The sequence below is a fragment of the Phaenicophaeus curvirostris genome, chromosome 4, assembly GCF_032191515.1.
Source record: "Phaenicophaeus curvirostris isolate KB17595 chromosome 4, BPBGC_Pcur_1.0, whole genome shotgun sequence".
Lineage (NCBI taxonomy): Eukaryota > Metazoa > Chordata > Aves > Cuculiformes > Cuculidae > Phaenicophaeus > Phaenicophaeus curvirostris.
The window spans coordinates 65,858,794-65,881,554 of record NC_091395.1 but is presented as its reverse complement, the minus strand read 5'-3'; the positions used below and the strand labels follow the sequence as shown (position 1 = coordinate 65,881,554).

The 22,761-nt window shown below is 40.5% G+C and overlaps 1 protein-coding gene across 5 annotated transcripts in view; it reads right to left on the bottom strand.

Annotated features, from left to right (window-relative positions):
- The window catches only part of KIAA0232 (KIAA0232 ortholog), a 70,776-nt gene that overhangs the window by 11,144 nt on the left and 36,871 nt on the right, over positions 1-22,761 (bottom strand). For all 5 annotated transcript variants that reach the window (XM_069856361.1, XM_069856362.1, XM_069856360.1 and 2 more), the window contains 3 exons: positions 11,250-11,316; positions 9,783-9,864; positions 4,955-8,249 (listed from right to left, as the gene is read on the bottom strand). In XM_069856361.1, the coding sequence (XP_069712462.1) occupies positions 4,955-8,249; positions 9,783-9,864; positions 11,250-11,316 (3,444 nt within the window). The remainder of the gene's footprint in view (positions 1-4,954; positions 8,250-9,782; positions 9,865-11,249; positions 11,317-22,761) is intronic.

Below are 22,761 nucleotides of genomic sequence, written 5' to 3'. Positions count from 1 at the left end.
TTCAGGGAATTTGAAAGAGTCATTGGTAATACCCCAGGCTTCACTTCCCTCTTTAAAAAGATGAAAATGTGTTTGCCTTTTATATGTTTTTTATCTTCTGTGTGTTCTCAAACAAGTATTCTACTAGGCTTTTTTCAAATTAGTTGCTGCTCCTCATGATATTAAGCTGATTATTCCTATGAGTAGCTGAACAGTGTAATTTATCAGTGCTAGTAATTTGGCTGATTGTCTTTTCACCATCAATTCAAACAATAACAAAAACCACACTAAACAATAACTTTTTATTTTTTCATTGCTCTCTAAGCTATTAATTCTGTCTCTCTGAAGTATCATTCAATCATTTTCCTGTTTCTGATTTACCCCTAGGACCTTCAGGTGTACCAAATCTTTATTTTATTGGCTTACTTTAGATCTTATTTGCTCCTCATGATTTTTATACTATCATTGTGAACTCAAAGTTCTCTCATACAAGATAGTTTCACCCTTCAAAATCTCAGCAAATTAATGTCCTATTAATTAGAAAGTTAGAGCTCAGAGACTTTGTAGGCGTTATCATCTGCCATGAACAGCACAAACTAAGAACCATCTGGACTAATCCTTTCTCAGAGAGTCCCCAAATTACTCTCTTCACAATGGAGTACTTTGCTTTGCATGTGGAAAACTAAGTGCTCTTGAATGTTTCTCCCACTTGATTATCCTGTTTTCAAGGCATAAACCAGAACCCTCTGAATTTTGCCTCCTTTTTACCACCTAGGTTTGTGGTAGGTTATGTCCTACACTACTGACCTCAACAGCAACGTATGCAGGGCACCTCTCCTCCATTCCTGTACTGCCAGCCCTTCCTAAAGAAGTTATACACTTCCCTTGCACTACTCAAGCAAAGTACCTCACCAAATCTTACAAGCCAATTCAGTCATGAGATTCATACACATTTAAGGTTTTTGCCAGTAAAGTTTCCTCATCCCCAAAAGCACTGTCCTAGGCACGTTCAGACCTCAAAAGTTTGGTACTGATCCCAACAAAACCTACAAGTCCCTTTAGTCCCACAGATATGTCAAAGACTCAATAGTAGAAGAATTCTCAGGACATACCCACTAGATCAGAGCCCTTATCAAATCTGTTGATTATAGAGATTCAGCACTACTATATTCAGACATCATTAGCTGGACCAGATTCTGTACATACCTATGACGCCACAGCTAAATGGCAAGAGCATTTACTTTGAAGAAAAAGGACTGTATTTCAGCAAATACTTCTTGTGGGGTTCTGTGTTGTTTAGGGGCAGTGGGCAGTTTTGGTTTGTTGTGGGGCATATTGTTTGGAGTTGTTTCTTTTTTTAATCTTAAGGTTAGGTAAGATTATCATTCACTGCTGAAGAACTTCTGCAGGAGCTAACAGCAAATTCCTCTGCAAAACATGCTACAAGACTAAAAAAACTGCTCTAATATAGAAGGGTAAGACGGAGGAAATTGAACCAGATTCTCTTACAGTCTTACAGATAGGAGATATTCAAATATATGCGTTAGCACAGCATGTACAATTCAAGTTTATGTTATGTAAAACAGGATGCTTTATTATTACACTGCGGTCTACATTAGTATTTCCATTCCACTATTTATGCAAGAATATAGAATCATAGAATAGTTAGGGTTGGAAGAGACCTTAAAGATCATCTAGTTCCAACCACTCTGCCACGGACAGTGACATCCCACTGTATCAGGTTACCGAAGGCCCCATCCAACCTGGCCTTAAAAACCTCCAGGGATGGGGCATCCACAACCTCCCTTGGTAACCTATTCCAGTGTCTCACTACTCTCATTGTGAAGAAATTCTTCCTAATCTCTAATCTAAATCTGCCCCTCTCCACTTTATACCTGTTCCCCCTTGTCCTATCACCACAAGCCTTTATGAACAGTCCCTCTCCAGCTTTCTTGTAAGCTCCTTTCTGGAAGGTCGCTATAAAATCACCTTGTAGAAAGTATACGTAGGAGCTACCTCAGAACACAACTCAAATTTTATGATTGGTAACAGCAAGTTAAAAAATAACTTTAATTTTTACCCTAAGTCAGTAAAAGGAAACACAGAAGTTTAATTAAAAAAAAAAAAATATCCTTTTGCAAATAATGATCTACGCTAATTAGCCAATTCCATGGCCTCTGCTCAGTTTAAAACTTTTTCCCATACATGTATGTGTGGGGTGTCCAGCAAGAATCCTTCTCCTAAACCATTCTATTTCTAGGTATTTTATATTGATTTTGCTTAATGCTCATGAGAATAAATAGTATCACTCTTGAAAAAAGTTCACACAGAAAACACACTTGCATGACATTTGCACCCTTTCTTCACACAACAGTCATCATCTTAACTGACTGAGTTTGACTTTGTAAGAAACACATTAAAGCTCTTGTAATGCTTAAAAATCCCCACTACTTTTACAGACAAACTTAACTACAATAACAAATTTAGATAAATTTTCTCAAGCCAAAAAGCTGTTATCTTCAGATGCACACTAATGGCTCTTAGAAAAGCCCAGAGTGTGTGCACATCCTCGAGATACACTAGATACAAGAGGGCTAGTTAACCCAGTCCTGAGTTTAGGTTGTCATCGGGCTCACCAAGCTCCCTAGGAAGAGCTTAATTGTAAACCAAATTTCAGTCTAGACTGCTGAGACAGTTGTTGGCCCTTTGTAATTCTTAGGGGCTTATAATTTTGGAGCTATGAAACTCCCTATAACATCATGTGACCTGAGCAAGGGACTTAAGAGAAAATAACACATCAGAGCTTTCTGAGCACTATTCAGTACCAAGTTTTTTTTCCAATCCTTGTAAGTACCATAAACTATGCAAACACTGTAAACTTATCTTTATACCAGGCACTTATTCCTTTCTTGAAAAGTGGTTGAAGCAAAGATGAGAATAAATGTCTTCATGAAGCACCAAGCATCCAGAAAGGAGATCTGCAAAGGGCTGGAAGGACATTTAAACTCTTGCCACCACAAATAACTGTATTATACCACTTGTTCATCCATTACGTCCTACTGCACGATGAAGTGGATTCTGCTTACTTCTGGTAAAAGGTAATTCCAGAATCTGTTCTGACTTAGAGTCTAACTTTATTAATTTTTTTGGTGACTCTTTTTGCAAGGCCTCACAAACCAGAAACTCTCCACACTCCAGAAAAGATGTTAAGCCCCTTCATCACTGTTAACAGAGCAGCAGGAACCAAGATGCCTAGAAAGGGCCTGGAAAAGTCACAAATTTTATTCTCTTGTGCAAGCAGCAGACATCAACCTTCTGACACCAGGAAAAGAAACTGCAATAGCAATTAATTTAAAGCAGAGGAGAAACAAATATGGAACTCTGATTTTGTCTACTAAAAAAGTTAGCTTTCCCATACATGAAACAGTGTCTCAACTTGCTACTGAGGAGTACACAATCACACAACACAAGCTGGGTGCAACTCTTCTGTTACATCCTCAGATAAATACTGCAAGTGCTGACTATGTGCAAGAGGAGGCTGAAGAGGAAAAGAAAATGCAAGATGCAACTTAACTGTCCACACAACATCACTGGGCTGGCTGCACAACATAACAGAATGGAATATTTCAGTTGGAAGGGATCTTTAGCAATTACCTAATGACCATTTCATGACCATTTCAGGGCCGGCCCAAAGCTAAAGTACGTTGTTAAGGGCATTGTCCAAATACCTTTAAGACACAAACAGGCTTGGGGCTGGAAGCCTGCTCCAGTGTTTGACCACTCCCTTTGCAAAGAAATGTTTCCTGATGTCCACTCGAAACCTCCACTGGCACCTCTTTAAATCATTCCTACATGTTCTATCACCTGATACAAGAGCTCAGTGCCTCCCTCTCCACCGCCCCTCCTCAGGAAGCTGCAGAGAGTAATGAGGTTGCCCCTCAGCCTCCCTTCCTCCAAACCAGAGAAGCTGAAAGTCCTTAGCTGCTCTTCGCAGGACATTCCTTCCAGCCCTCTCACCATCTTTGAATGTGTCCAGAGGACGGCAACAGGACCTTCATTTTGCTGGTCCAATATTTCTTCTCAAGAGCAGAGGGAGCTCACAGCCAGAAGAACTTGAATATTTTGGGCTGGAAAGGATTTTTGCTTTTGATCATTACTTAACCTAAGGCTACAATGACCAGAAAGGAAACTGAGTTTCACCGTAGTTATAGTTAGCCTCCTTACAGTATTGTAGTAGTGATTAATATTTGCATCCACATTTTATTTCTTCTTGTGTCTAGGCTGACAAAAGAATATTTTAATTTCCAGACAATTAAGCCTTTCTACAAACCTTTCTCTCCTGAAGTTTACAACCATTAATTCAAGTTCTTCGACTTGGAAGTAACTATAATTCATATTGCAAAGACTGACTTCAGATCTTCCTCTTCAATATTTTAAAATAACTTTGAATTAAAATCAGCAATATCTCACTGTACTAAAACTTTATGCATGTTTTAACATATTATATGTAAATAAGATAACCTAAAAACCTACAATAAGCAGATTTTAAAGTCACATGAGTGTACACATGCACGTATTTCTAAGGGTACGCAAGATGACATCATAATGCTGGAAATTTTTCACAGAATCACAGACTGACTGAGAGTCAAAGGGAACTCTGGAGATCGTGTCCAACTTCCCCTTCTTGAGCTGGGCTACCTACAGCTGGTTGCCCAGGACCACATCCAGATGTCCTTTGAGTACCTCCAAGGATGGAGACTCTACAACCACCCTGACCAAACTGTGCCAGCACTAGGTCACCCTTACAGTAAAAAAAGCTTTTCCTTATGTTCTGATGAAACCTCCAGTGTTTCTACAAAACTGTATTTATCTAAAGAATTACACAATTACAAACACTTAAATTGAACTGTCACATGAAATCTTGTTGGTTATCAGCTACCAGCTGCAAATTCCATAATTTTATATATCCACATACCTCTTCAAGCTCTCCTGAAGAAACAGGATTATCCTCATACGTGGGGAAATGGCACCCTGCTTTACAACTGCAAAACCTGCCAGTCTCCTCACGTGGCTCCACTATTCTGCAGTTTACTTTAGAGCTCTCCACCGCCCTTCCATCTACAGGTTCTTTCATACTGCATTCTAAACAGGGATCTTGGTTTCCTACTGGCAACATCCCAGACGACTCTTCTTGGGAATCCAATGATGTTTGTGCACTCTTCTCCATTCCAGACTTTTTTAATCTGGGAAGGAATTTTCCAGATTCAAGCTCTGATTTTCCATAATAATGCCCTTCTTTTTCTGCATCTTCTTCCAGAGGTTTGAGATCTGCTTGTGGATCCTCAAATACATCTACTTGAGAAGGGACAGCCATACTTCCCTCATCTTTTTCCGATTCAAATTCTGATTCACTTCCACCACCTGGAGAAAGTTCAGATGCAGAAATTGGGCGAAAGTGAGTCCTTGGAGAAATCCGTATAGCCCTGTACTGCGTTCGATCAACACCACATATCCTAGGGTGTAAAACTTCACTGTCTGAATCAGAGCACAGAATTGACTTAGGTTTAAAACTAGGGCTGAAAGATGCAATTCCTTCTGGCTCAAACGAACACTCCACATGAAGAACTTGTGAAAATGGATTGTTCAGGTCAAAGGAAGAGAATGAGTATTCAAGCCCTGGTTCTTCAACTTGAAAGTTACCACAAGCTCCCAGTAAGTCTTCATGGAAGATAAAAGAAAACCCCTTATTTAATCCATTATCTCCACTCTTTGATTGCTCGTTCTGTTCAAATGATACAAATGGCCTCCATAATTGCCTATGACCAGGGGCAAAACTATTCCCTGGAGTCATAAAAACATCTGTACCAGCTATTGTCACTACATCAGAAGCTGCACATTGTAACAAGCTCCCTTTTGAGTGACTAGGTGGCACCACTGCCCATTCACCATCACTGTTAAACGTTTTTAGCTCCCCATACACACCACCAAGGATAAATGAGTTTTCTTTATCCTGATTAACATCCCACGGTTTTGATGGTGTAGTATAGTCACCACCATCTACTTCTGATAAGTCATTTGAGACAAAGGCTCTCTTCTCTAAATTCTCCTTTTGACCTTCCCAAAGATGATACTCCGATCTCTGCACTGCTTTATTTGGCTCCTGAAGGGTTTCAACTTTTCCTTCTGTATCCAAACAGCAGCAATAGTTATTTACATCAGCTGAAAACAATTCATCTTCTACTCCTTCTATTTCTACCATCACTGCAGAATTTCTGTCTGTCATATTTGTCCAAATATCTTTAATAACCCCTGAGCTGTAGCCATCTCCATGTGGACTGCTTTCCCTACAACCTTGTGTAGTTTCATAGTCTTTACTTTCTGCTTTTTGTTCTAGCTGAATACCACAGACAGATTCTAGCTTAGATTTTTTTTTGAAAATCAAAGCAGGCATTTCTCCTAAAGTTCTAACTTGTTGCTGGCAAGTTTCTTCTGGCAAAAAATCTAGAATTTCTTCATCTACATAACTTGAAGACACTCTAGGAACTACATAATTAATATCTTCTGCATTAAATTGCGTGGTTTCTTCATATGGAATATTTAAAGTCTCATTGTCTGAACGTGTTTCTTCCGAGTGTGACCATGGACTACAGGTTCTTGTTGAAAGATTGGAACAGTGTTCATTTTCATCAAAGGCACTATTTTTGGTCCATATGAGCAATCTAGACTGTGTTTTCCCAAGAATATTAGCAGTGCTACTAGAATCTGCATTTTCATTTCCTAAGTTGAGTGTTTCAAAAGAAAATGGTAAAACAGAGTTACTGCATTGCACTTCAAACACTGAAAAACAAGAGTTTATACCAGACCCTTCATTAATATCTGAAAAGAGCTCTTGATTGCCAGCAAGCATGTGTGAATTAAGCATTGTGCTGTCTAAGATGGGGGAGAATCTGACTGGAGAATCTCCTCCAAAACTTTCCCCATCTGCATCACCAGAACTAGAAGATGAACAGCACTCCCAAAATTGAGCTAAATTACTAAGGTCTTGCAAGAACCACCCTTCAGCACCAACAGAGCTGGTTGAATCTGTCCATATTGCACTTTCCCCTTGCAACTCCATTCCATCTAACACTATGCAACATTCTGCCTCAAAATCAGTTTTTTCTTTACTCTTTTGTCGAATCATATTTAAAATCCGACTCTCCCCTTGCATCGTATCTGAGGCACCAGGATCCAACATGGATTGATCAATATCCACTTCATAGAAGTGTGTTAGTTCTGAGAGATGAACATCATCTAAGTATTTGTCGTCCTCTGGTTGAGAACATATTGAGGTCCCAGCGAGGTCAATATCCTCATTTATAACCGCAGGCATTTCTACAAAGTGACCATCGATGAAAGTACCTGCTGCGAGGTATGTTTTATGAATATTATTGTTGCTAATACAAAGACCATGCACTGATTCAGACAACTCTTCTACAGCCTCTGATGTTACACCACATATATCTTCTCTGTTGCGGTATGTAGTCTCCAGCTTGCTTTTTCTGCTAAGAGGAACAAAGTACTCTGTAATCGGCTCAGTATACCACAAGGGTTCTTCTTTATATTCCTTTTCATTTCTGCTGTCTAAATACAAATCTTTTCCATCGTTACCACCAGCTTCTTTTCTTCCAATTTCTTTTAATGGCCTTTTACCTCTTTTGCACAGCTGTTTGATGGACCCGCTGCTGCTGCTGCTACTGCTTCCGCTGTGGACTTTCCTATCAGCCTTTTCACCACATTTCGCTGAAAGCCTGCTTTGCCCATTGCGCCCTTTTTTATTTCGAACCTCTCTTGTTTTGTGTCTTACTTTAATACATTTCATTGATGCCTTGTATTCACCTTGATTACCACTAGAACTTGATCCAGCCTCACTGGATCCAGATGACCAGGAACGAGGACGCATCTTTCCCTCTGACTTGTGGCGGACTTGCTTTTTGTACAAAACGGGCTTCTCTTCAACAGCGTTGTTACTAAACTTGTTTTCTTTCTCATTTTTACTTTTCTTCTGCTGGGTTCTTTCCTGTACAGTGGGAGATACTTTATTACTTCTATCTTTAGTTACTTCACTTTCACTATTGCAGTCTTTTGGAGATGTATCCGTGCTAGTTGGTGGAACGGTGGATGAAGATGAGGAGCTAGAGTAAGAGCATACTTTGGACTTATTCCATACAGTCATGATCTCCTGCAGGCAAACTGGCTTTTCAGAAAGAGGAGGAAATGCTTCATAGTACCTGAAAGTATAACGAAATGGTTATATTCAGACTGCAGAACTTGAGGGTCATTAGGGTTCGAATGGCATCAAAACACTATCAATCTAATTGTCAAAAAAATCTAGTTTGTTCTACGTATACACATGCCACTCACTGCACTGCTCATTTGAATGATAACAAAGTGGAGATCAAAGCAAGGTTTAAAACTGCTTATATTAATCTGTATTTAAAAATACACTGCCAAGTAAAACAATCCAATTTTTAGGAGTACTAAACTTTACTGTAGACAGAAACTGTAGATGCTTAGAAGAGAGAAGGCTTGACTCCAGATTTATAAGTTAATATAGCAATTCACTACAGTCTTCTTAAACATTTAGAGTATAAATGAGGAAGTCCTGAATTTAAGACAGTTCAGTCCTGAATTTCAGTTTTTTAAGTTCTCTCCTTTGTGAAATGAGACACTTAAAGTCTACACAGTGTGATCATCCAGTTTTTAAGAAAAAGATATTGCAAAAAAAGATTAGTTCTTAAGTAGTTTAATAGCTTTGTGCAACAGGGACAAAATTAAATTACTGTTTTCTGCAATGTTTACAGTAGTATAGTTTTGACAGTAAAGAGATTTATACTGAATCATATATATTTCAGTAAAAACCTATTAAAAAAAAATCAGAAAAGAGTTAACTTGAATGCACATTAGCACAACCACTTCCCTGAAGAAGTATCATCCATTTAGCAATACTTGTACTAGACTGTTGCTAATGATGGTTATTTTTAAGAGATACAGAATCAGCCATATCTAAAAAAAAAATCCTGGATACTTCAGTAACACTGGACTCGGGTACTTAGTAACTAGTGGACCACTTTGGTTATAAAGAGTTTAAAGATTAAGGAAGTTTCAGTTTCCCATTTATATAAAAGAAAACAGTTCTGAACAAGCTAGGGCAAGGGGAGATGGTTCTAAAGTAAAAGAGCATAGACTTATAATTGATGTAAGGAGAAAATACGATGAGGGTAGTGAAACACCGGACAGGTTGCCCAGAGAAATCGTGGATGACCCATCGCTGTAACATTCAAGGTCAGGTTGGACAGGGTCCTGAGCAACCTGATACAGTGGAAGATGGGCGCCCTCACTGCAGGGCAGGGGTGGAACTAGGTGACCTTTAAAGGTCCCTTCCTGCCCAAACCATTCTACGATTCTAGGAACCCCGGAAACTGATTCTCTCCCTGCAAGTCTAACATGCCTATTAATGATGTTTTAAAGGTTTTTAATTTGTTTAGTTGACTTGTTCTTAAGGAAACTAAAATACAGTATGGTTTGAGTTCTGCGTGTAGTCAAAGAAGGCAGTCAGGACTTTGCCAGAAATTAGAAGTAGCTCACAGTACCAAATACTATTTAAATACAGAAGATTAATAAAAGAAGATTGCAGGAAAAAAATGTATTTCTTAATACCCACAAAACTCCAGATTCCCCATAAAGTTAACTTCACTGTATTAAAACATGGGAGTAAAACAAGAAAGCAATCTCAGATAATAATAAAAATAATAAATGCATACATTTCTACTTGATCCTTGGCTGTCGGAGATAAATCAGTCTCAGGAGACAAAGAGCCTTCTAACTTTTTGTGAATCTTCTCCTCTGTTTTGGAAGAAAATTTCAAATGCTTAACAGAAAAATTCAACATGCCAACATATTTTATAACAGCATTTTACAAAAAGTACCACAATGTATACCTGTAACTGTAGTAAATTTCCATAAAACACTAAGTAACACAACAACTTATAGTCTGGTTATCAAACATAATGAAATTACAAGTTCACACCAAAGATTCAAGTTTTCCAAAGGTGCCTCATTAAGCCTTGCAAACTGTACCTAACAACTGGCCAGCAGCTGCAGGCAACTCCATGGTCAGCAATGCCCCCCGTACGAGACCTCCTATTGAGTGGTTAGTTATTTCATCCCCAAATCATTATTCTTCTCCTCAAGTTGCTACATATTAAAAAAAAAAAAAAGATTTTTTTTAAAAAAATCCATTATTTAACTAAATATTTTTATGAATAGTTGTGTCTAACTTCTTTTGTATTTCACTAAACAGAAGTACCCTGGCACTAATTGCCATGCTTTGGGTGGAAGTAAAGGCGTATTTCCTATGTGGGAGACTACTCTAGAGATTTCTAATTATTTATATTAAAATCTGTAAAATAACAAAACAAATGCTGTGAGTTATACACTAATTTTACTTTTTTTCAAAATACATGGTCAACATCACCTTGACTTAGTAAGAAACTGTCACAGCACAAGACTATGAAACACTAAGAGCTGACTAGTAATTACTGTTTGAAAACAGAAAAGGGGAATGGAAACAGCTAAAATCATACTTTAAGCATATAAATATTTATCCCTTTTTTACTGCTATTCAGACTACATTATAAGCATATTAACTTTATCATAAGTGCCAAAGTCAGCCACCGTGCACCTGAAGAAACATTTATGTGCCATGGAGACACCATATTTTATATTATGCTCACTGCCCTAAGCTTGACAATGTAAAGTCCCCATTATCAGTCCTCTAAAGCCTGAAAATTTTAAGCACACCTCTCTGTGACAGTTACATGGATGCTTTCCACAGAATAGGTGGTGTATTTCAACTTTGAGGCCAATCTACTGTTTGCAATTTTAAATACATAAAAGGAAAATAACTGAGCCTACTTTATTTTGGTGGCAAGGGGGGATACTGAAAATGGAACATTTGCTAACAAAACCGGCATGGCAGGATAGAAACAATCACAGCTTTCCAGGAGGAGAATTCCATTTGTGAATGGCTATTTCTTAGGTAAACAAAGCACACACGTACAGAACCGCATAAATTATTTGAATGAAATCATGAAAACGTATATAGGCATTGCGTGACCTGTATCAAAAGCTACTGACTTAATAGCCTGCTTCCACATCCCCACCTCTCAGAATGTTACACAGTTGTTAATGACAATATCCGGCCTCAGTTTAAAAGATTTGTTCCTCACCTTGCTTACTCTGAAGGTCTTTCAGTCTGGAGCAAAGCTCCTCCACTAATGTTTCAATCCCAGAGCTCTGCACGACAAAACCACAGGGCAGGGGGAGAAGGGGAAAAAAAAGGAAAATGTAACTTTATGAAAAGAACATTCATTTTATAAAAAGACATAAATACAGTAAACATCGTAGGAGACACTGTTGAATTGCTTTATACCCAAGGTTTTGCAAACTCTGCACTCTCACATCTACTGCACAAATACTTTGGAATTAGCCCAGAATCTCAGGATAGAAATTCAAGATCATCAAGATTTATTTTAAAAAGCAAAGCCTGACCCCTTTTTGTTGCAAAATTTACACCTGTGAGAACATGACTGTTAAAAGGATACATAAAATCAGAAGTGAAAGTGTAAAGAACAGTATGAAGACATATACATTTAAGTGGCAGGGACAGAGGGGAACAGCTTCCACAGTATCTTTGTGCAAAACTTATTCCACAGATCTGCCAGTTTACAAATGCCCAGTTTGTTTTCTTTTTAAACATTGTGTTGTTTGCTCAGGAGGGCAGAGGGAAAAATAAAAACCTCATTCATCTTCCCTAAAAGCCTCTGTTTTCTTCCTTTATTCCCCCACATAAGCCTTCTATACGCCCAAGCTTCCTTTTAAACCCTATTCCAATGTTACTCTCATGTGCATTTTCTTCTGCCTTTACTCTTTGTCTGGACTTGTGAGATGTTCTATATAAAGCAACAGCACCAGTACAGCAAAACACTGAAAGATACACACACACAAACATACTACCAATTGGCCCATAGGAGAAAACCCTGTGCTATTCTAACGGAATAGGAGTTGTGTGGCAGTCAGTGAAATACCAACCTACAGCCTCTCACTTTGGAAGAAAAACTGGCTGAGGTGGGTACTGTGTAGATACTAGTGTTCTCATAGTACCAATGCTCAGGGATCACATTTGGAGATAACGCTCTGCACTTCCCATAAATGCAAACAGGAAGGTGGGATCTCAGCAAAATGCAGCAATCAAAAACAAGCAAGGAGGATGCAGAAGTCCCCCCCGCCACATGACCGTACAGCTGAGAATGGTAATGAGGGGCAACTATGCAGATTATTGCATCCTATACAGAGTTCTCTCAGTATCAGCTCCAGCACCTTCTTCCCATCATACCTGGAGACAGACTTACACAAACCTACGATTTGACATGATTTTGTGTGTGCGCTGCCATGGAATATGCATTCTCTCCAAAGGTAATGCAAATGAAATATCAAGTTACAGAAAAGCATAAACACAAGTTTGATTTGCTGTGTCACTATGGCGGTACAAAGATTTCGTTTTTCCAAGATCTGCAAGTTTCCCCTCTCTCCTGATTAGTGGCTAGACATTGCTGCGAAATGTAAATGTATGTTGCTAAAGCACAAGTAAGTATTATAGAAAAGTAAATACTAAATTACACAGTGAAACTAGCTTGTCTAATTCTCTGTCAGAAACACACATTTGAAAAATCATAAACTGAAGCAACAACTTATATGTTAACTCCTAAATTTTAATTATTTCCAGTCAAGTGAGAAAGCAATTTTCTACTCCTAACTGCATTGCTGCACTAAAGTGCTAAATATAAACCTTTATGCTACACACTTAACTGAGGATGACTTAGCAATATTAAACTTGAGCAGGCGTCTTCTATATCAGTAAATATTCCAAAAGAAATGAAATTGTTTAGAAAGAGCCAAGTACCACGGTAATATGGACAAATCTATGTAGTTGTAATAATTGTTGCTTTATGCCTATACCACTCCTGACTCCCTCCCTCCTCCCCCCAAAAGGGCAACAGAGGAGGAGCTGGCCTTGTTTTTGCTTAGCTCTCCGAACTGTCTAACCAAATAGACACCTGTAGCAATACTCAAAATCTCAGGAATATAAATTCACTTCCTAAAATTCATTATAATATAACATTTTAAAAAATCCCCCAAACTGGCATCAATACGCTCACCATTACACCGAAGAAGTGAAAACTTTGGGAATCAAATGTTTCATTTCCTCCTGTACCATGAAACCAATCCTTGAGTCAGCTGACACGCCACCCGCTGCCCCGCATAGCTGGCTGATGCAGCTAGTGCTAGCAGTAAAAAAAAAAAAAAAAAAAGGGGGGGGGGGGGAAGGAAGCCACACTGCAGAATGCCAAGCCTCCAGAGACCACTTGCTCAACCTCTTCCTGCAGCACACAAAACCAAGCTGCAGACTTAATGTAATGAATTATTTCATCTAGGCAATTATTTCATACATGACAGTGGTGTTCTCCAAATACGAGATGTAGTTACGGTCTTTTTTTGTTGTTAAAGTTAATGCATAGTAGTTGCAGCAACCCTACTGCATGACAGCAAGATACTTCAGGCACTGGCTTGGTTCAATAGGACAAAATCAGTTAATAAAATTAGGTGATCTGCCTTAAGTGCTTTCCTTATGTTCCAATTTAAAGATAGTCCCCAAATAGTACAAATACTGGAGCACCTTAGAAATATTTTTCAACATGAAAGTACCTAATTATGATTGCTTTTGTAATTCCAGTGGGAAAGGCTTAAATCTTGTGTTGATCTCTTTGATTATTTAAGCTACTGACCCAGATTTCTACTAACCTTTTTCTTAATAAGGGCAGCACATCTTTTTTTTATTCATATTTTTCATTTTGCATAACAACTTCCTCCACACCAAACACATATTATACTATTCTACTGCTTCCAACATATTTCTATTTCCTGCCCCTGCTTTAGGTGACATCCAGTTCCATCAAGAGTTGTCCTTTTTGGCTCTCCAGCAGGCGGATGAAGCAAGGGAAGGATTACATAAAGGATAGGTATTATATTACTGGCATAGGAGTGATACTGCTAACAGATAAATTAAGCTTCTGAACTCACCCACTATGACCAAGAACAGCCGGTCTGACTGCTGGAGTTACAGGACTCTTAATAGCCAGTGTCTTACTGACCAACGCAACTATGTACAAAGTCAAATTAATGTAATTCTGCATAAGGAACAATGAGAGCAATGAAAAAAAAAAAAGCTCACTCCAATTTATATACATATGTAAAAGGTTGGTGCCTTGTTTGTTTGGGATTTGGTTTATGGTTTGGTTCTGTGTGCTCCCCTCTACCCATGCACATATGTATGTGTAATGCCAAATCGTAAATCAAAGATCCTTCTAACACACTCTACTTTGGAAACAGAGCAGTCAGAGATAACAAGCAGTAACTCATCAGCTTAAAGCAATTCTGCCGCTTTTGTACATATGTTCACACCTCTGACTAGCGGCAGAAAATGCTGCCAGAAGATATTCAATCTAGAAACATAGTTACTTCTGAAATATTTTTATAAGAGTATAATAATCAGTTTAATTAATTGTGAACAAAACAATATTACGTACGTCAAATTCAAATGCATTAAACCCTGTTGTCTATGTTAACGGTGGGCACTGGCTTCTCTCAGATTCTTGATGAATCACATAAATTCTTGTTGACATTCATCTCTGACAGTAGGTTACTCCTGAACATTGCAAACAAGCATAGGCAATCCCTGTCAGGAGATTTAACAAGTCTTTCCTGAATCTGATCGCAAAAGTCTATGTACCACTATTATTTCACACAGTTATTCCATAAATTGAGGACAGCATCAGTCAACACATTTTTTCATTTCACCAAACTTTTATCCCTTCCCAATACCCAGTAACGATGTCTAGTTACATCTCTGTTACCTCCAATCAAAAAACACCATGTAAAGGCATACTTTCTTCTGCAGATCTGCACATATGCAATAGCCAAAAACTCTGGACAAAAAAAAGGAAAATTAAGTTGTGATAGCCAGTATTTATAATGACTTTGCCACATCTGATGTACCATAAATAGATACACAGAAACAGGAAAATTCTATCAGACTACACATCTCAAAGGGAAGGGTTGTTGGAGGATGTTTGGTGTGTGTTGTTTTGGTTTAGGATTTAGGGCTGTGTGTCTTTTTTTGCTTCTAGCCTTAAATAAGTTAATAGCTTTCCTCCAGAAGCTACTATGTACTGTAAATATTTACTAAACAGGGCTTGTTATTTAAGGCCTATAAGGTATGAGAAAAGCTGCTTGTTACTCTTTAAGCTTTTTGAAAAGACAAAAGCATTATACTTCATTTTACTTTAACAATTAAAATAATCACTCATTTGCTTGTAGGTTTTTGAGAACTTTCTGGCTTATACTTTTAAAACAAATCCTCATTTCACTTTTCTACGTGCAAAGAAGTGTTCAGGTTGGAAAGAACCTCTGAAGGTCAGCTAGTCGCAATCCCACCTCTGCTGAAGCAGGATTAGCTAGAGCAGAATACAGACGCTTCATTCACAGAACACAAGTTCAAGCAATCTAGAAATTGAAGCAAATCAATATATTCATAGTCTCAGATCATTATTTCACAGGTCACAGGACTCCCCAGACAGAGATGAGACTCTGGCTGTAGTGTACCAGGACTGTTTTCTTGGCAGGCAGCTTGTCACCAAGAGCAGGATTAGGTAGCTATACTATATGAATCAGTTCTGTGAACTGAATAAGGCACAAAACGTGATTCAGTACAACCACACACCTCTGTGTATTTTGTAGGATGATGAGAGCTAGACAAAAATCTAGGTTTTCATTTTCTAACATTCTGATAGAGCACAATTCATCTGATTACAAGTACTCTCAAAAGACAGGAAGAGTAAAAAAAGGAATTAAAAAAAAAATCCTAACCCCAAGATCACCACTATGCCAATAAATGAATAAATAAATCAATCCACCAAACCAGCAGCCTCCCTAGGGTCTTCAATGCAGATAGAATTCAAAAGAATAAAACAAGGTTCCAGTTTGCATCATGGGTTTTTCGTCCAAGATGGATGAAACTAAGAAACGTTTAGGAACATGTATTTGTACAATATCTTCTTTTCACCCTTCAGCAGTGAGAACAAAATTCCATTTTTATCTGTTCACTTGAATACACAATGATTGACAAAAAAGACATTGGATCAGTGAGAACAACAAATTCTATTTATTAACTTCTCTTTTGGGGCTCATGAATGCTTGATCCCAGTAACCCAGTAATCTTCCACAGATGTGTGACCTTACAATATTAATTTCCAAGCAGATAAACTGACAATGCCATAAAAATCCAAGCAATCTTAAGCAATACAAGAGCAATAACTCTCCAACAAGGAGATAAAACTTTCTTGCAACAGTTCTGTATTCTGTACTAAAACAGCATCAGGAAAAGTAAAGCACATATCTAGGATCAGGCTCAGATTTCAGAGCTATAATCCAGGGAGAGGGGAGAGGGGGGGAGGAGGGCGGGGGGGAGGGCGGGAGGGGGGAGAAGAGAGGGGAGAGGAGAGAGGGGAGAGGGGAGAGGGGAGAGAGGAGAGAGGGAGAGAGGGAGAGAGGGAGAGAGGGAGAGAGGGAGAGAGGGAGAGAGGGAGAGAGGGAGAGAGGGAGAGAGGGAGAGAGGGAGAGGAGAGGAGAGAGGGGAGAGGAGAGGAGAGAGGGGAGAGGAGAGGGAGAGAGGGGAGAGGAGAGGGAGAGAGGGGAGAGGAGAGGGAGAGAGGGAGAGGAGAGGGAGAGAGGGGAGAGGAGAGGAGAGGGAGAGGAGAGGGAGAGAGGGGAGAGGAGAGGGAGAGAGGGGAGAGGAGAGGGAGAGAGGGGAGAGGAGAGGGAGAGAGGGGAGAGGAGAGGGAGAGAGGGGAGAGGAGAGGGAGAGAGGGGAGAGGAGAGGGAGAGAGGGGAGAGGAGAGGGAGAGAGGGGAGAGGAGAGGAGGAGAGGGAGAGGAGAGGGAGAGAGGGGAGAGGAGAGGGAGAGAGGGGAGAGGAGAGGGAGAGAGGGGAGAGGAGAGGGAGAGAGGGGAGAGGAGAGGGAGAGAGGGGAGAGGAGAGGGAGAGAGGGGAGAGGAGAGGGAGAGAGGGGAGAGGAGAGGGAGAGAGGGGAGAGGAGAGGGAGAGAGGGGAGAGGAGAGGGAGAGAGGGAGAGGAGAGGGAGAGAGGGGAGAGGAGAGGGAGAGAGGGGAGAGGAGAGGGAGAGAGGGGAGAGGAGAGGAGAGGGAGAGGGAGAGAGGGGAGAGGAGAGGGAGAGAGGGGAGAGGAGAGGGAGAGAGGGGAGAGGAGAGGGAGAGAGGGGAGAGGAGAGGGAGAGAGGGGAGAGGAGAGGGAGAGAGGGGAGAGGAGAGGGAGAGAGGGAGAGGAGAGGGAGAGAGGGGAGAGGAGAGGGAGAGAGGGGAGAGGAGAGGGAGAGAGGGGAGAGGAGAGGGAGAGAGGGGAGAGGAGAGGGAGAGAGGGGAGAGGAGAGGGAGAGAGGGGAGAGGAGAGGGAGAGAGGGGAGAGGAGAGGAGAGGGAGAGAGGGGAGAGAAGAGGGAGAGAGGGGAGAGAAGAGGGAGAGAGGGGAGAGAAGAGGGAGAGAGGGGAGAGAAGAGGGAGAGAGGGGAGAGAAGAGGGAGAGAGGGGAGAGAGGGGAGAGAAGAGGGAGAGAGGGGAGAGAAGAGGGAAGAGAGGGGAGAGAAGAGGGAGAGAGGGGAGAGAAGAGGGAGAGAGGGGAGAGAAGAGGGAGAGGAGAAGAGGGAGAGAGGGGAGAGAAGAGGGAGAGAGGGGAGAGAAGAGGGAGAGAGGGGAGAGAAGAGGGAGAGAGGGGAGAGAAGAGGGAGAGAGGGGAGAGAAGAGGGAGAGAGGGGAGAGAAGAGGAGAGAGGGGAGAGAAGAGGGAGAGAGGGGAGAGAAGAGGGAGAGAGGGGAGAGAAGAGGGAGAGAGGGGAGAGAAGAGGGAGAGAGGGGAGAGAAGAGGGAGAGAGGGAGAGAAGAGGGAGAGAGGGGAGAGAAGAGGAGAGAGGGGAGAGAAGAGGAGAGAGGGGAGAGAAGAGGGAGAGAGGGGAGAGAAGAGGGAGAGAGGGGAGAGAAGAGGGAGAGAGGGGAGAGAAGAGGGAGAGAGGGGAGAGAAGAGGGAGAGAGGGGAGAGAAGAGGGAGAGAGGGGAGAGAAGAGGGAGAGAGGGGAGAGAAGAGGGAGAGAGGGGAGAGAAGAGGTGAGAGAGGGGAGAGAAGAGGGAGAGAGGGGAGAGAAGAGGGAGAGAGGGGAGAGAAGAGGGAGAGAGGGGAGAGAAGAGGGAGAGAGGGGAGAGAAGAGGGAGAGAGGGAGGAGAAGAGGGAGAGAGGGGAGAGAAGAGGGAGAGAGGGGAGAGAAGAGGGAGAGAGGGGAGAGAAGAGGGAGAGAGGGGAGAGAAGAGGGAGAGAGGGGAGAGAAGAGGGAGAGAGGGGAGAGAAGAGGGAGAGAGGGGAGAGAAGAGGGAGAGAGGGGAGAGAAGAGGGAGAGAGGGAGAGAAGAGGGAGAGAGGGGAGAGAAGAGGGAGAGAGGGGAGAGAAGAGGGAGAGAGGGGAGAGAAGAGGGAGAGAGGGGAGAGAAGAGGGAGAGAGGGGAGAGAAGAGGGAGAGAGGGGAGAGAAGAGGGAGAGAGGGGAGAGAAGAGGGAGAGAGGGGAGAGAAGAGGGAGAGAGGGGAGAGAAGAGGGAGAGAGGGGAGAGAAGAGGGAGAGAGGGAGAGAAGAGGGAGAGAGGGGAGAGAAGAGGGAGAGAGGGGAGAGAAGAGGGAGAGAGGGGAGAGAAGAGGGAGAGAGGGGAGAGAAGAGGGAGAGAGGGGAGAGAAGAGGGAGAGAGGGGAGAGAAGAGGGAGAGAGGGGAGAGAAGAGGGAGAGAGGGGAGAGAAGAGGGAGAGAGGGAGAGAAGAGGGAGAGAGGGGAGAGAAGAGGGAGAGAGGGGAGAGAAGAGGGAGAGAGGGGAGCGGGGGGAGCGGGGGAAATAATAGAGATAATAGCACATTATTTACTAATTCTAGATAAAGAAGGTCAGCTCCCAGCTTGAATTAACTTAAAATGAACATGCTATCCCTAAATGTAGGTTACTAGAAGAGCTACTCTAACCTCTTCTTATTTAAGACAATTCTTAACTCCCTCCCATAGAGGAAAACATTGAGATAAAAGTCATCCCCCTACAAAAAGATAATTCCTGTCCAGAAATTCTTCTTCATGATTATTATTTATCACTCAAACAAACATGTTATTTTCTGCATCAAGTAAACTGCAGAAAGGACACTTGAAATTTCCTTAAGAAGTACTTTGCCATGTTCAGTGGAGTTTGCTTGTGCATGTAATAGAAACCGTAGTGGACACCAAATTTTGGGTGAAAATGATTGTTCTACATTAAGGAAAATTATGATCTTATGACACTGTTCTGTGATGAAACACAAGGCATTGCTCAGGAGAGCTCTGTAACTTGCTGCTTTGGCACAGTCATGGCCATGCCCGTGTATCAGGAAGATTGTGCAGCCTTCTTCTTCCAGGACATGCATGTGCTACATGCAAGGTGAAATAAGTTTCAATCAAACCAAACATCTACTTTCAGCCTCCAAGACAAAATAATCCACATTACGGGAGTTACTTAAATATAAGAAGTACAAGATTAGCATTAATTTACTTCTTTTGGCTTGATGTAAACTGAGAAACAAATGCTCATAAAATGTAATAAAGCAACTTCTGTGTAGACTAAGACTCCCATAAAGAACTTCTCCAGTTGATAAATACTTTTTTAAAAGCAAGAAATAAAAAAATCATACAAAAATTGGAATAATTAAAACTTTTGTCAATTTCCACTAAAGTTACTATTACACTCAGGGTAGCAATTTCAGCAACCTCACAAATCAGATATGCGATACTATGAGTATCTACTTAAATGTCAAAGTCATAAGGAAAAAGCAACTGATTTATTGCTATTATTTTATTCTGTGATGGTTACTTTGGCAAGGCAAATTCACTTCAATTTTCTATATGGTATCCAAAGTTATAAAACACAGGTTATTATAGCTTGCCAAATTCAATACCACATGGCTTACTTAGTATATGAATGGAGAAAGAAGGAAACCATCTGAAGCCAATGGATTTGATAATACAGAACCAACAAAAATTATCTTTAATCAATAAAAATTCAATTATCATAGAAAAACAATGACTGGCTGGAAATGACAAAACCATATGGTGTCTTCTTACAGCTCAGCGACACCAGTCCAAGCTTGATTTTACTTTTCAAAACACGTATTTTGTCTGAAATTCTTCTTAGCTCCTCAAAAATTTTAAAATCCTTTCCCAAATGATGCTCTATGTTCTAGAAACAGCAAGGCCAACTGGATACAACCCAGAGGAAAGAACATTCACCAGTTTTGTTAAGCGTTTTGGCATTTCCTGGTAAAAGATTCGGAACAACCATCCTCAGACACACAGAAATGCTTCCTATTGATCCTAGCAGGGATATATGCTTCAACAAGTATTACAGTTGTTTTGGAATCCTAACTTCACCTTTTTTCTTTAATAAATTCAGACTTTTCAACAGCAATTTCAGCACTTCATCCTTCTGATTTAAGATGGGTCTTACAGAACTTGTTTAATTCGTGCGCTGTTCTTTATCTTTACATTAACAGCACTCATTCGAGCACTTAGTTACGCTCCTTACAGTACTTTTTGACTAACATTTTTCACTTATTTTTAAAAATAAGTAAAAAGAATATTGGGTACTTTCTTTCTGCATGTCTTGTTCATGTTACTTCTAGTTATACGAAGATGTGTGAAGTAAATCACTAAACCAACCATCTAATGTTTACTGATTGATTCCCTAATCCCCATCACAGCGGTCAGAGTGTATTACCTAATTAATACTGGCTTGCATCAGAGCAGCAGAGAATTGCAGAAATAAATCAGTGACTAAACTGAACTTTAAATAATCCAGTTAATCTGGCATCCTACATATGGAGAAAAGAAACAGAGTCTGTGTGCTACAGGCTCCACAAGTCTGTTTGCCTCAGTTCTTGCATACCACTATTGCAAGTACAAGACAGATGATGCAGTAGTGGCTGGGTCTAACTGGCACGCAGATACCATAACCTTTGGAGGCTACAACAGTTGGCCAGAGTAACCCATTAATAAAAACATGCTTAAACATGGAATCATAACCAACTGATAAATCTGGCCTGATTAGGAGCTAATTTCTTCAATTAAGGTTTACAAGCAGAACTGTAGGAACTGTATGGCAAATATGACAGTTCTGCACTGAGGGTAAGAAAGATGACAAGTGCTAGAATTTTTTCAACAGAATCTTTTTTTAGCACACCTCGAATTTGTGCTGAAAGTAAGGAACATTTGAAAATAAGAATGCCATTTAAAATTGTTAACAATACTGTTCACTACAGCCACATCTGTTCCTTTAGGTGCTCCCATATGATAACACAGGTATCAGAAGGGTCATATTCCCCCTGATAATTTGAAGTAAGCAAAGCCAGTGTTCCAAATAACAGCATGCCCACACCTGGCTATTTAAAAGAAATTACTGTTATGAAGTTTAACCAATTATGTTTCAGCGTTACTCCCAAGAAGTAACTTCTTAGAGCAGTGGCACTGTTTGGTTTTGTCAAATAGATAACAGCAGTGCTCTTTCAAAGTTCATTATGGAATCCATCAACCAAGATTAATTCGTACTTTAAAATGTTGTACACTGTTTCATGTGGCAGTTGGCAGGTTTTGACACCCATTGCTTGAGCCTCATTAGGACATTCCTTGAGAGATCCCGCAGTATTAGACATCAGCAATGCCTCAGCATGTGCTGCAGAACAGCTTAGGTGAAGTGGCCAGCTTAAGGCAGAGAAAGAAAGTCTGGGAGATCTTGTTTCATTACTGCAGCAAGTCACACATATGGATTAGTCTCCTTTGCTCATCCTTAAAACGTCCTCATATCGTTCAGCAGAATGAAGACACACTGACTGCTTTAATCAAAACTCTAGCACCATCTTGGGGTGGAATTTCACATGTAACACTACAAGCGTTCAGTGAATGAACTATGTTACACAGGTGCTGCAAAAACAGCCAAAAACTTGCTTCTCTACTGAGCAATTCAACTTTTAGCAGAAAACTTGTCAGTTGAAAGGTAATTAAGCTTGGATTTATGACCTAAGGACAGACAACTTGAGTAACTGCAATATTAGTACTAAAAAATATATCCACTGAAAAGTCTTACACGTATCAGTCTCAACAAGCAATCTCTAATTCCAGTCTTGCTCAGACAGCATCCACCTAGCAAAAATACAACATAGGTGAATTACTAAACTCTTACTTTTTTACTTAACTTCCAAGTCTCAAAGATGCAGCCTTCTGTCTTGATACTGACAAGTTTCAAAAGTAATTTACAGACTTTCAGAATTAAGAGACTTTTTTCTTTTCTTTTTTTTTTTAAAAAAACACATCTTGGAAATCATACATGAACAAATTGAGCTTCTTGGCTTTAGGTGTACCAAACATGAATGAAAACAACACCACTAACCAAAACTAGTCATCTAATTCTGAGAGAAACAGCTGGTTTTACTTAAAATTTGAGGCAGTAATTTCAGGATACAATTTTTATTTTCCCCACCAAAGGTCTACCACATAAATACTCCTAAGCAGT